General features: G+C 46.2%; 1 protein-coding gene across 2 annotated transcripts in view; it reads right to left on the bottom strand.

Moving 5' to 3' along the window:
- Ak5 (adenylate kinase 5) overlaps positions 1-13,173 on the bottom strand; it is a 201,232-nt gene that overhangs the window by 140,379 nt on the left and 47,680 nt on the right. For both annotated transcript variants that reach the window (XM_052178928.1, XM_052178929.1), the window contains exon 6: positions 2,055-2,246. In XM_052178928.1, the coding sequence (XP_052034888.1) occupies positions 2,055-2,246 (192 nt within the window). The remainder of the gene's footprint in view (positions 1-2,054; positions 2,247-13,173) is intronic.

Raw genomic sequence — 13,173 nt, 5'->3', positions numbered from 1 at the left:
CCCTGAGATGCTTTTGGTTATGGTGGTTATTACAGCAAGAAAACACTAATGAGGACAGGAGCAGCGAGAACTCAGTAATCACTCTAACCCACCAAACGACTCCTCACCTGCACCCCTAACAACTAGCAGAGTGACTTCTAAGTGAATATTTACTTAGTAAATACAGGAGTCTGTCTGAAGTGGCGGGTAGAAGTTTGGGCAGGGACTGAAGGGCAGGCAGAGAAAAGGAAAACCTTGAGTCTAACCTATCAACTAACAGATTTTTATTATAATCTTAGCGTGTCTGTGATGAGTAAAGATGGCCGTTTTGTTATTTAGCTCATCGTTAACAACAGGAGTGCCATCGAATTCCGTGATCCCAGGGCTGAGAGAGAACGTGTGTCTCAGCACACAGTATTTATAACTTTGGCAGGCTGCTTTTTCTTTTTTCTTTTTCAAATTATGCTCTTGGGAGCTCAGCCTGTGTCCCCTGGATTCCAAAAGGTGACTTTGCAAGGCAAGCTTTCTCCTGCAATTAGAGGCATTCATCTTAGGACTTGTTTGACTACGACAGTGAGGTCACAGGCTGCCCACCCTACTGTCACAGCCTCCCTCAATTACAGGCAGAGGCACTTCACCTCCGTGCAAAATATTAGTAAATTAGCGCTCCTCACTCTGCATTCGTTTGGGAAATCTGCCCAGATTGCGAGGAACGTGCGAGGCAGAGAGTCATCAGGACAGCTCGTAATACCTTTAAGCCTTGTACATACCAATTAAAACTCTGGCTTTGTTTCTTCCAGTTGGGATTTCGTCTGTGGGGTTCATTTCTTTTATTATGCATGAGGCAGAAATCAGCACTGTTAATTGGTGAGAAAAACACTGCACACACACACACACACACACACACACACACACACACACACACATCATAGAAAAATTCACCCCAATGTTCCCGAATCGTTCCTAGAATTCAGTGTCTGTTTTAAGCGAAAAAATAAATGACCTCTGGCATGGTAAGTTTCCAGACCAGATTTACAATTCTGACTTAAAGCACAAATCACAGTATGAAGACTGCAAAGAGATTACTATCCAATCACCACAGCTCAGGGCATCTTAGTTCACCCAGGCATCTGTAGGTCTGTATCTGTGCCTACAGTTGTGACATACAAACTTAATACAAGGGATGGGTGGACGTCATTTTCACCAGATTCCCAGTGGAATACACCAGCTCACTAGGCAAGAACTCTCAGTCTGAGGCAAAGGGGCAGAGAGGGCAGGAAAGAGAGGACTGAGGCTGCCTACCATAGACCAGCTGCCAGGTAGACACTGTGGCTCTTGTGGCATAAGGAACTGCCTTATGGCCCATGGTCTCTGTCTTTGCTGTGACTTAACACGAGTCAGATCTGTCAGGCTGTCCTTCACCTCTGAGGCTCACACGCAAACATGAAGGGCCTGAAGACCCAGTGTCGTCCTTCACCGGAACGCTGAATATTAGCGAGCTTAGAACCAACCGAGAACGCAGGAAAACGCTTACATTGACACTCGGGTGTATGCGTGCGCTCTGTAAAGGAGCAGAAGGATGGGCGCTCCCATTTCAACCCGAGCTCTCATTTACAAGACGAACCATCAGAGAACTTCACCACAGAGTCAGGACCTGTGACCTTCTACAGTACGCGACAAGTCCAACTTAAAAATCAAATTTCCTTCCACACCACACCCACTGCTGTCTGCTGATGTCATGAGGCCTCGGTAAACAGAGAAGTGTGCACAAGTTGCTTAAAACTACCCAGACTGTTGCCACAAACACTCTAAACTCAGGGGGTACAGCACTGGAGACAAGGCTAACTCATCCTCTTGCGTAAAAATCCAACTGAAATGCAAGGTTTTAAACATCATTCTGGCTAAATCAAGGGATATTACTAAAAAACAAACACCCCTTTTAAATTGATCCTGCACATTGGCCCCAAAGGCACTCCTTAACATCAAGAGCATTTCCAAGAGAGAGTGTGGCTGGCTGGAGGTCTGAAAGCCCTTCTCCTGCTGCCCCATGTCCTGCCCCCATGAAGCCAACTTACAGTCATGATGAGCCCCTTCTCCTGGAAGTACTTCACTAGTGGGGCGGCGTTCTGCTTGAAGTTCACTAGTCTCCTCTGGGTGGCCTTCAGGTTGTCATCTGGCCGCCCCTGCTGCTCCGCACGCTTCTGTAGTCTCTCCTTGAGCCTCTGGTTGGCACAAGCCAGGAACACCACCAGGTCAGGGGTGCAGATCTGAGGGAAGCAGACAGGTACACAGGTGTTTGTGATGCCAAGCAACACACAGACACACAGACACACAGACACACACAGACACACACACACACACACACACACACACACTTGCAGCAGCAGAAGTCCCATGGGTCTGTTGTAATCGCCACGCCCTGGGCTCTTTCTGTCTTTTCCAGCTGATTTCCTGAGCTGCTCTGTATACAAGGCCACGACTGCCTTGTCTTATTGCCGTCCCCGTAACTGACAGCCTATCCCACGTGGCGGTACATGGTAGCCCTTTACACTTCAGAAAACACATTTTCGGTCTGTGCTCATGTACATTTTCAGGCTGACCTTTGCTAGAACATGCACAGCCTGATGTTAGAGGAGAGATGATCACTGGGCTCCAGGTATTTGCAGCAAACTCATGCGTCCACTGTAACTGCTATCTGTTGGTATTTTACAACTGGCTACTGTTAAATACATACAACTGGCTACTGTATGCTAAAGGCCTGAAGCTAAACTACTTCCTGATAATATGATATGCTTTATAGAATTCTACAAGGCAATACACGTCAGGTCTGTTTTGTACATCAGTAGAACAAGGCTTTGAGAATCCAGAGCTCTGAGAGTTCACATAGTCACTGAGGTCAAAGTTGAGTCTTGCTCTGTTTGGCCTGTAACCTCTTCCTTTCCCTGTCACACAGCACCAGAAGGCCAGAGTCCTTCATGAACTACCAAAGAGTTATGTGGATATAGCTTAAAAAATAACCACTTTTTAGGTAATCGAGAACATACTCATATACACACATGCATACACACATATGCACACATGCACCCAATTCCGAGCACATGCACACTCATACACACACATGCATACACATACACATCCATCTATATATACATCCACATAGAGAACATAAAATAATTTTCTAAGGAAGAAAAAGACAATTGACTCGGGAGGATGGAAGTATTTGTGTCAGGACCTAACATCCAAATGGTGGGACAAGATTTGAACGACCAAGCATTTGGTCCTCATGAGCCAATATGGATGTGTGAATGGATGTCCCTGTGTTATCCCGAAGCACCCAGAACAAATTCAAAACGTTAGCCATGCTCCCTGGCTCTTGATTTTCCTGTGTGGTTCCGGGTCACCTCTGATGTATTTTTTCCTTTTGTTGTTTTTTTTTCTATAATATTTTTTCCTCTCAAACACCCAAGCATGTTGCCTTCCAGGCCTCCAATCCTGTTCCCACCTCTCTAGGCCTGATTTCCTCCAGTGGCTCTCCTGTTTGGTTTCTATCTACACCCCACACTGATTCCAGATACACACTTTCTCACTGACTTTCAACAGTCTGGTGTTTTCAAGTGTCTTTGTGACAGTTCTTTCTAGAAGTCTTAGTGTAACTTGTGACTCAGCCAGGTCCAAAATTGACCTTAGTACTTCCTACCTCAATCATGTCACAGTAAAATTCCTCCCCTTCCCCTTCCTCTGTCCCCTCCCCTTCCCTTCCCCTCTTCCTTCCCCTCCACCCCTCTCTCTTCCCTCTTTCTCTTCTCCCTCCTTCCCATCCTTCTGGTAGCAATGCCCCTTTCTTAAATCTCTGAACTAGAAGCCTTAATAGACACCTGTGACCCTCACCAGCCTCCATTCTGTTCCAGGGATCGCCACACCTCTTGGTTTGTGTCTGAGAGCCCTTCAGCCCTCCCTCTAGTGCCCCAGTGCCTGGTCACTCCTGCATCAGGGAAGGGGTCTAAGAGCATGTATCCAGATGAGATTGTCTTTAGTTTCCATCTAGGACAGTGGTTCAGAACCTTCCTAACGCTGTGACCCTTTAATACAGTTCCTCATCATGTGGTGACCCTCAACTGTAAAACTATTTTTGTTGTTACTTCATAACTTAATTTTTGCTACTGTTTTGAATCATAATGTGAATATCTGGCATTCGTGATCCCTGATATGTGACCCTTGTGAAAAGGGTCACGACCCACAGGTTGAGAGCCACTAATCTAGAATTTGTCACTTCTAAATTTGTCACAAAGTCCGATGTCTGTCCTAAGGCAAACTTCAGTCTTTCTGAACCCATTTTTTTTTAAATAAAGGGGAGAATTTGAACACAGTAATTTAGCATTCATTCCCCCTTTAAAAACAAAAAAAATATAAACAAGACCCGTGTGTGGCTGCAGTGACGGCTTGGTGAGTGAAGGGCTTGCTAGATCAGATCCCCAGAGCCCCACGTAGAAGCCGGGTATCGATAGATCGATCGATTGATCGATGCCTTCTGCTATCCTAGTGTGCAGGAGGCATGGACTGCTGCAGCTCCCTAGTCTGTCAGAGCAGCTGAGGCAGAGGCTCAGGGCCAGTGAGTCTCTGCCTCAAAAATAAAATATAAGCTGAGGAAGACCCTTGATGAGGCTAACCTCTGGCTTACACACACACACACACACACACACACACACACACACACGTGCATGCACACGCGCACATGTGTGTGTGTGTGTGTGCACGTGCACCATCTCCACATGCACACATACAAAAGCATATCCATACATATACCATAGACATACATAGATAAATACACCCCAATAATGTAAACTGCTTTTAAATAACCTTAACAATTTAGAAAAATCACTTGTGGTTTTTGTGACATGCAATCAGGAGATCACTTGAAGCTAAAACTCTATTTTCTAAAATACTGTACTATAAAATTTGTATTTACTATTATATGTAATATTCATCCTTAGAAGATGTAACAATAGACACATTTAAAACTACTTGAAGTAAATTAAGTGAAGAAGGGAACTTTTTGTTGATGTTGTTGTTTTGCTTTCTGAAGCAGGGTTTCTCTGTGTAGCCCTGACTGTCCTGAAACTCACTATGTAGCCCAGGCTGGCCTTGAACTCAGGGATCTGCCTGCCTCTGCCTTCCAAGTGCTGGGATTAAAGATGTGAGCCACCACATCCTGGCAGGAAGAAGGCAATCATTGACAAACAAACTACACTATATCAAGTTTGTTTTTGATAATGCTACGTATTAAAATGCAGGGAAAAGAAACATCCTTGAGCCACCGGGTCAGTACCAGGTCAGCATCAGATACAAGTGAAAGCATCTTGTGGCTTTAAATTCCTGCACTGCTTCCCTATGCCAGCCCACTGGCTGGTGCTCACAGGCTTGGGACCTTGGTCCAAGTGTACTGCAGAAGCTTCCCTCTGTGGCAGAGTGAGGTCCTAAGCAGCTTTACATATTGTACTTGGCCTTGTGGTTGGTTTCTGTGTTCCAGAGACAGCTTCGAATTCCTATTGTACACCCTGAATAAAATTGCATTTTGTTAGGTTGATATTTAAATTAGTAGAGTTTATAAATGGTCACTTTAGACTTATCAAAAAGTGGAGTGATATATATATGTAATTTTTTTCTCATGAGTGGAAGGTCAGTATAGAGAAAAACTGTCTTAAATTGAAATTGCTAATTTACTTAATTTTATAACTGTGATTACTTCACTGTCTTCCTTGATGTGCACTGAAAGGCCTATGACTGTGAATTCAAAACAAAACAAAACAAAAGTTAGAGCCTAGAACAGCCAAGGCTAGCCCAGTAGCTAGGGTAGTGGGCAACCTGACCCCAGCTGCCGGTGGCCGGGCTAAGACCAGCAAGGCCACCTGGTCCTTCACTTGCTTGGGCCTCATGGTGTCCAACAGCACTCCATCTGGGAGAGAAAAGTATGTAACTCGCTGTGCTTCTCCCCACCCCCCAAAAAGCAGACACCATTGTAGAAAAAGTCACACTCTGTGCCATGTGAAATAAAACTGTGTGCAAGGGAGGCTGGAAAGCTCTCAAATGGAAGAAGAGCCTGAGGAGAGCTAGAGGAGGGCAGACAGCACAGCGCCCCTTCCCTCCCTCCCTCCCTCCCTCCTTCCCTCCTTCCCTCCTTCCTTCCTTCCTTCCTTCCTTCCTTCCTTCCTTCCTTCCTTCCTTCCTTTCTTTCATTTTTAGTTAGGTATTTTCTTTATTTACATTTCAAATGTTATCCCCTTTCCTGGTTTCCACTCCGAAAACCCCCTATCCCATGCCCCCTCCCCCTGCTCACCAACCCACCCACTCCTGCTTCCCTGTCCTGGCATTCCCCTACACTGGGGCATCCAGCCTTCACAGGACCAAGGGCCTCTCCTCTCATTGATGTCCAACAAGGCCACTCCCTGCTGCCTATGCAGCTGGAGCCATGGGTCCCTCCATGTGTGCACTTGGTTGGACTTAGTCCCTGGGAGCTCTGGGGTACGGGTTGGTTCATATGGGCATATACCCAGAGGATTCTGCAGCATGTAAGAAGGACACATGCTCCACTATGTTCATAGCAGCCTTATTTATAATAGTCAGAAGCTGGAAAGAACCCAGATGTCCCTTTTCCTTTCTTTTTTTATTAGATATATTCTTTATTTACATTTCAAATGTTGTCCCCTTCCCTGGTTCCCCCCTTCCAGAGTCTCATAACCCATCTCCCCTCCCCCTATTGCCCAATGAACCCTCTCCTGCGTCCCTGTCCTGGTATTCCCTTTTTCTTTCTTAACAAGCTGCGCACTGCTGTCCTACACCTGAAAGGCCTGACTCTCTGTGGACCTTCCCAGAGGCTGTCAGGTTCTTCATCTAACCTGTACTCGGTTTCCCCACAACGTCATAAAATCATCCTGGAGCTTCCTTGTGAGTCCATCTCTGGGTTCTTTGATCAGTGAGACAGAACCCCAAAGGGCGCCTCAGTTTCTCTGGTAGCAACTGTGTTTCAGAAGATGTGAAACCCTTAGGGATTGTTGACTTGACATGCAGGGGAGGGCTGCCTCAACAAACAGGAGGAACCAGCCAGTCCTTGGCAAACCCCTGCTGTAGGGAAGTGTGTGCTGACTGACTGAAGGAGTAGCCAGATACAAAAACACGCGAGAAAGAAAACAGAGACACCGCTTTTGTCTACACGGCAGTAAAATTTGAAATGGTTGATCCTGTTTCTCCCATTGGACTAAGTCAGTGAGTCCTTCCCCCCGAATCCCATGGATATTTCATTCTCTCAGGATCCATTTTAAGCTCTTAGTTCTGTTCAGAGGAATCAGCCTTTGTACATGCAAAAAAATACATTCACAGTGTCAGGCTCAAAAGGAAATTCAGTTTTAATACTCTCTCACCCAACAGGGTCACTCTCCACCCTGTTGTTTATGAAGCTGTATTAGGAAATCTTCGACTCCTAAATCGGATCTGCTACACTGTCAGAAATCAGGAAGCAAAAGCACAGTTAGCATTGAAATAGAAACTGGAGTCGGATAAAGTGAGAGGTGGACAGGCAACGGGAGCTAGCCAGCCTGCGTTAACCCCAAACCTGCAAACATCTGCACTCTGATGACGAATGGCTTTAAAATGGAACATTGTGTACTCTGCCCAAGCGCTGCCTGTTCCAGGCCCCGATGACTAAGGGGTGTACCCGGGGCTCCCCCTGAGGTCTTGCTTCTAACGGGGCTTGTTTGCCTTCCCGTTCTACCAAGGCTTCTCCCACACATGAAACATTTACGAATGAAAACCTCTGTGTTGCTCCACAGCTGGCGGATCAGATCACTAGGAAAGGAAAGCTGATTGATAGCTGGGTTTTATCATCTTGTAAAAAAATATTTCATTAAAAAATTTTGCATGTTTATCTCTGTATGCGAGTTTTGCATGTTAAACACAAATGCCCTGGACAGAGCTGCAGGTACCCTTACTCGCTGAGCCATCTCTTCAGTGTGTAACTTCATTGTGAGTGTGTGCACATATGTGTGTTCATTCTCCCCTGTGTGTGTGCATGTGTGTGTGCATACATGTGTGAGTGTGCAAATGAATGTGCATGTACGTGCATACATGTATGGGTGTGCACATGTATGTGCATGTGTGAGTGTGCATGTGTGCACATGCACATGTGTGCATATGTGTATGCATGTGTGAGTGTGCATGTGCACATGTGTGCACATGTGTGTGCATGTGTGCATGTGCACATGTGTGTGTACATGTACTTATGCACCACGGTACAGAGGTCAGAGGACGATGCTGGGCGTGGTGCAGAGGCCAGCATCCTCCTCTGTCACTCTCTGTCTTATTCTTTTTTTGAGATGTAATCTCTCACTGGAGCTGCTGTTTTTCAGTTAAGACAGTGGCTGGCAAACCCCAGGTCTTCTTGTCCTGGCTTTGCTCCAGTGCTGGCACTGAACATCTGTGTCCAAGTCTTACGTGGGTACTGGGGATATAAACTCAGTCCCCATCCTCTGCAGCAAGCACTGTCAGCCACTGAGCCATATCCTTCACCATCTTTTAACATGGATATCTTTTCTGAGCAGTTTCCACAGGGCCAGGGAACAAACCTGGCAACATTGTATCATCCATACTAGTTAAACAGCAGCTGTAACAGAAGTCATTTTATTACCCGGGTTTTAAAATAAAGCTAGTGAAGGGTGGTCCGCAACACCACAGTGGGGTGGTTGGTAAGGCACCTGTTGCTAAGCCTGAGGACTGGAGAGTGATCCTTGGTGTTGAACATGGCTCTAATGTCCTCTGGCCTCCAGGTGTGTACTGTCGCACACGTAGACATTCATCCACACAAATACATACACATTAGACAAACAATATTCAGTTTAAAAGAACACTACACTGATCTTGGCAGACACCAAGTATTTAAATAAAATTAGACATGCAACATGGCCATAAACATGGAGATCAAAAAAATATGTCAAGTCTTTCCAAGATGATCAATGTCATTCCTTACTGTCAGCATTTTTTTTTTTTTGGTTGGGGGATTGCGGAACCAAAGTTATCCCTGAAATTTAGCGAGAAATGTGGAGAGACAAGAGGAGCAAAGTTTCTTGGAAACCCAGAACCACATATGTGACAGGCAGCAAATGTATGAGTGAATTTACCTCATATTAGTTTATTTGACTAAACTCTTAAGGTTAGAAAAAAAATGTCATCTCCCCAATGGGAAATGTCTGCAATATTGTATCAAAAAAAAAAAAACCCCAAAAAACAATCTTAGTAACTCAGAAAATTCAAGTGGAAACTACACACCGACCAGAATGGTAAAGGTACAGAGATCAGAAAGGCCCCAGGTTGGCTGGGATGTGGTGGCTAGAGGATGTATGTATCACCTGTCTACCACCTTCCTCGTAGCTTCTGTACCTCGTATTGATGAGATCCACTTTGGGTACCGACACTGAGCTATAAGCGCACACTAAATGTATCCTGAGTCTGATGGAGCTTAACCAGGAGGAGGAGACAGACCTTAATCGAAGAATCACACAAGAACACTAGGAGGGCACCGCACAAGGAGAGCCAGCTCTACCAGGAGAGTCACAGGAGGCTCTGAGCCCTGTGAGCCTCAGGAATCAGCACACACAATGGTTTGCCCCTCAGCAGAGCAGCTGCAGCCCATGCCATCCTCTCTCTCTAAGGGAGACAACTGCGGCCACCGTTCTTTCTGGGCAGGAAGATGCAAGTAATTAATGTCTTGGGTTAATTTTTCCAAATTGAATTTGGAAGATTCTAGGCACTGGGACAGATAATCTGGGACAGTGGGAAATATGGAGTCATGTCAGCTGTATTCTTTGTCTGTCCTCTTTCCTCGGTTAACCTGAGGCCTCAGCAGTTAAGTTTCTCAGTCCTAGAAGAGAGGACACAATGTGGGAAGAGCACTGCTCTCTGCAGGAGGCGCCCTTATTCCCAGCCTCCTCACTTTTAGGAAGAAAGCCTGTGAGGGAGGCTGGTGGGAGCAAGGCCTTTTGGTGTGCTACAGTTCCAAGCTGAGGGGCATCTTGTCTGGAGAGGAGGGTCACCCCATCTCTCCCCTCTGCTGCTCGTCTTGACTGGCTGCCTTCTGGACAGCCAGGAGGATGTGCTGAACTAGATTCTGAAGGCCAGTGTTGGTGCATTGTGTACTGGCTCCTGTTTCTGTCTCCTCCTCCACAGCACTGTCTGGAACCACATTTCTGGGGCAACAGTGGCACAGTCTGAGACTGGGGGATGAACTAGGGTTGAAGGCCGTCATTTGGCTTGTCTTGGTCTTAATGTCTAGATTTGAGATCTTGCTCTTCCACACAAGATAAAAGGGGTTCTCAGGGCCAGAGATAACTCAGCGATTGAGTGCTTCCTGCTCTCTGGTTCCCAGCACAAATGTCACTGGCCCCGAACTGTCTATAGCTCCAGCTCCAGGGAACCCTCACACACACATATGCACTTACACATAAATACAAATATGATAACTAAATCTTTTTTCTAAGGAACTCTGTACCATTAAGATGTGTAGTTTGGAAACAAAGTTCCCCAGCAAGGTCGTGTGCTTTCCCACCCCTGTTGTCCCTGTGTTTCATCAACTCAGGTCCCTCTGGCATGGAGGTGGGCTGCAGATAGGCTCTGTTGCCTAATAGTGTTATTTTACTTCCTTCCTGTGTCTGATTATTTCAGGTAAGTGTTGCAGGATTTTCCATGTCCATTAGGGCAGTGGAAGACCTGTGATTGGACAGGAAAAGGGAGGCGGAGCTAGGAGTTGCTGGGTCAGAGGTGGCAAGAGGAGAAGAGAATCGAAATAGCATGGTAGCATGGCCGGGTGGTGGTGGCGCACGCCTGTAATCCCAGCACTCTGGGAGGCAGAGGCAGGCGGATTTCTGAGTTTGAGGCAAGCCTGGTCTACAGAGTGAGCTCCAGGACAGCCAGGGCTATACAGAGAAACCCTATCTCGAAAAAAACAAAAATCAAAAAAACCAAAACCAAAAAAAAAAAAAAAAAAAAGTCTGACGTGGTGTTATCAAAAGGTTAGAATATTGTGATAAAGCCTTTATTATTATTATCAATTGGCTCTAAAATTGCTGCATTGGCATCTTGGAATTGAGATTTTAAATATACATAAATCTAACTGGCAAACTAATCAAGCATTAAGAGTCATACTTCTACCGGGTAATTGGGGAGTGAGCTGGCAGCCCGTGGGATGTGTGGAAGCGAGATGAACTCGCGGGACCCCCCCCCACCGGAGAGTTGGCTGAGCGGGGGCTAAAAAGGGGGCGGCAGGCCGTCAGATCACGGAGCGCGGGCCTAACCCGCAGAGAGTTCGCAGGCCCATTGGCGGGCTGGCAGGAGCCCTTTGGCCTGGTGTGGGGTCTGCAGGTTGCCACTAGTGCCCTGCCCTGCCCTGCCAGCACTAGCAGGAATGTGCTGGCGGTCTTTTTTACCCCCCCACCCCCCACCGCCCCGCAACAACTAAGAATTAGGCCTTGGTAATTAAAAAAGAGGAATCAGACATTTCCCCTGATTTTAAATGCTGTGACTAGGATGAAGAGAGAGCACTAAGAGGCCGTTTGTGGAGATGCGGCCACTCCAGGGGTAAAGCAGCTCAGCCAGGGGGAATAAGCGGAAGAGTTCTACTGCACAACAAAGTGAGTGTGTCCGTGTCCGTGTGTTCCCCCATCCCCCCCCCCCACGACCCCTGCTTACCATGCTGGCAGTCATTTTGAACACAGCACCAAAAAAGTTGATGCAGACATGAGGAAATGTGTCTCACATTGCTCAGCCCAGCCATTGTACAATGGATATGTATTTCGAAATTTCATTTCGTATATAACAAGAGGAATGTATAATTTTAATTTGTCAATTTAAAGCTATTAATTAAAAGATCATCGTGATAAGCAAAAGTGCCTCCAAAATAAGGAAGTAAAAGGGGGACCCGAGTCAGTTGATACTTTCTCCCCAGTCTTTTCAAAGAAGAAATGCATTTCTACCATGAGGATGGTCACAGTCGTGTGGATTAAATAAAATCTGGCTCACCAAGGTCAGGCCAGTTAGAACAGACGGAGCCTCAACAGCGGCCGCACTGAATGGGGCAGGCCTTGAACTGGGGAATCTCGTCAGAAACCAGATTGCTGAGGCCGGCTCTTCAACACTGGCTTTAACTGCTGCTGACAAGGACTTAGGTACAGAGTGAGTGGTCAGTGAAGACTCCGAGTCATTGAAGCTAAAGGCGTTGCTATGATTAAACATAAAAAACAGACACTGCTTTGTTACGATGTAACAGTATATGAGACCTTATTGTTGATAGTTTGGGTGTTTTCTTTGGAGACACTCTTTCCTATCATTTCTAGGACCCTGCTATAGTTCCCTTCCAGCCCCAAATGTACACACATTGTTTTCACTGCACTAGGGCACTGTTACCTAGGATACCATCCCTTTCACAGTCAGCCATAAGTCAGATTAGTCATGTCCGCTGACTGGAACACATCCTTGGTGGTTTAAAAGTATAACCATCAATGTTAGTTTATGAAAAATACATTCCTGTGGCTTAATGGTGCCGAGCTCCTCCAATAAAAGCAGCCAGGGTACGTTAGGACCCCAACATGCGGGGATTTAAAAGAGACAATTAAAGATGTTGTTTGATAGATATCATATTGACAGCAAGCAAGTAATGCATATTTATGAGGATGTTTTCCCCACGGACACCTTCTCCCGCCATGAACTTGGTTATTTAGGAATCTAGCTTATTTGCTTAGTTATTCATTCTAATATTTGCTCATATCTCACTATTATGACCTAAAAGTTGGGGTTCTAGGAAGGTAATAGAGCGGGGGCCAATGGTAGAGCAGGGGCAGACAGTGGAGGTTAGCAGAACATTCCGGAAAGCCAGCAAGCCTGGGCTGTCCATGGTGACAGGCCCCTTCTGAGGAGAGTTCCAATGAACAGTCACCGAGAGTTTCATTTTATCACCAACTAAGAACGACAGGTAGCCTCTAATAGCATTAGGCGGTCAGCCCTGACACTGAGCTAAGGGCCAGCCAGGCGTGGGGACGCTTGCCTGTAGCCCCAGCTACTGGGGTGGCTGAGGCAAGCCGACTTCAGGCTCAAGGGCAGCCTAGGTTGTGCAGGGAGAGCTTGTCTCAAAAAAAAAAAAGATAATAAATAAAAGAA

The sequence above is a fragment of the Apodemus sylvaticus genome, chromosome 4, assembly GCF_947179515.1.
Source record: "Apodemus sylvaticus chromosome 4, mApoSyl1.1, whole genome shotgun sequence".
Classification (NCBI taxonomy): Eukaryota; Metazoa; Chordata; class Mammalia; order Rodentia; family Muridae; genus Apodemus; species Apodemus sylvaticus.
Note: the sequence above shows the minus strand (reverse complement) of the source record. Positions and strands in the feature narration are given on the sequence as shown.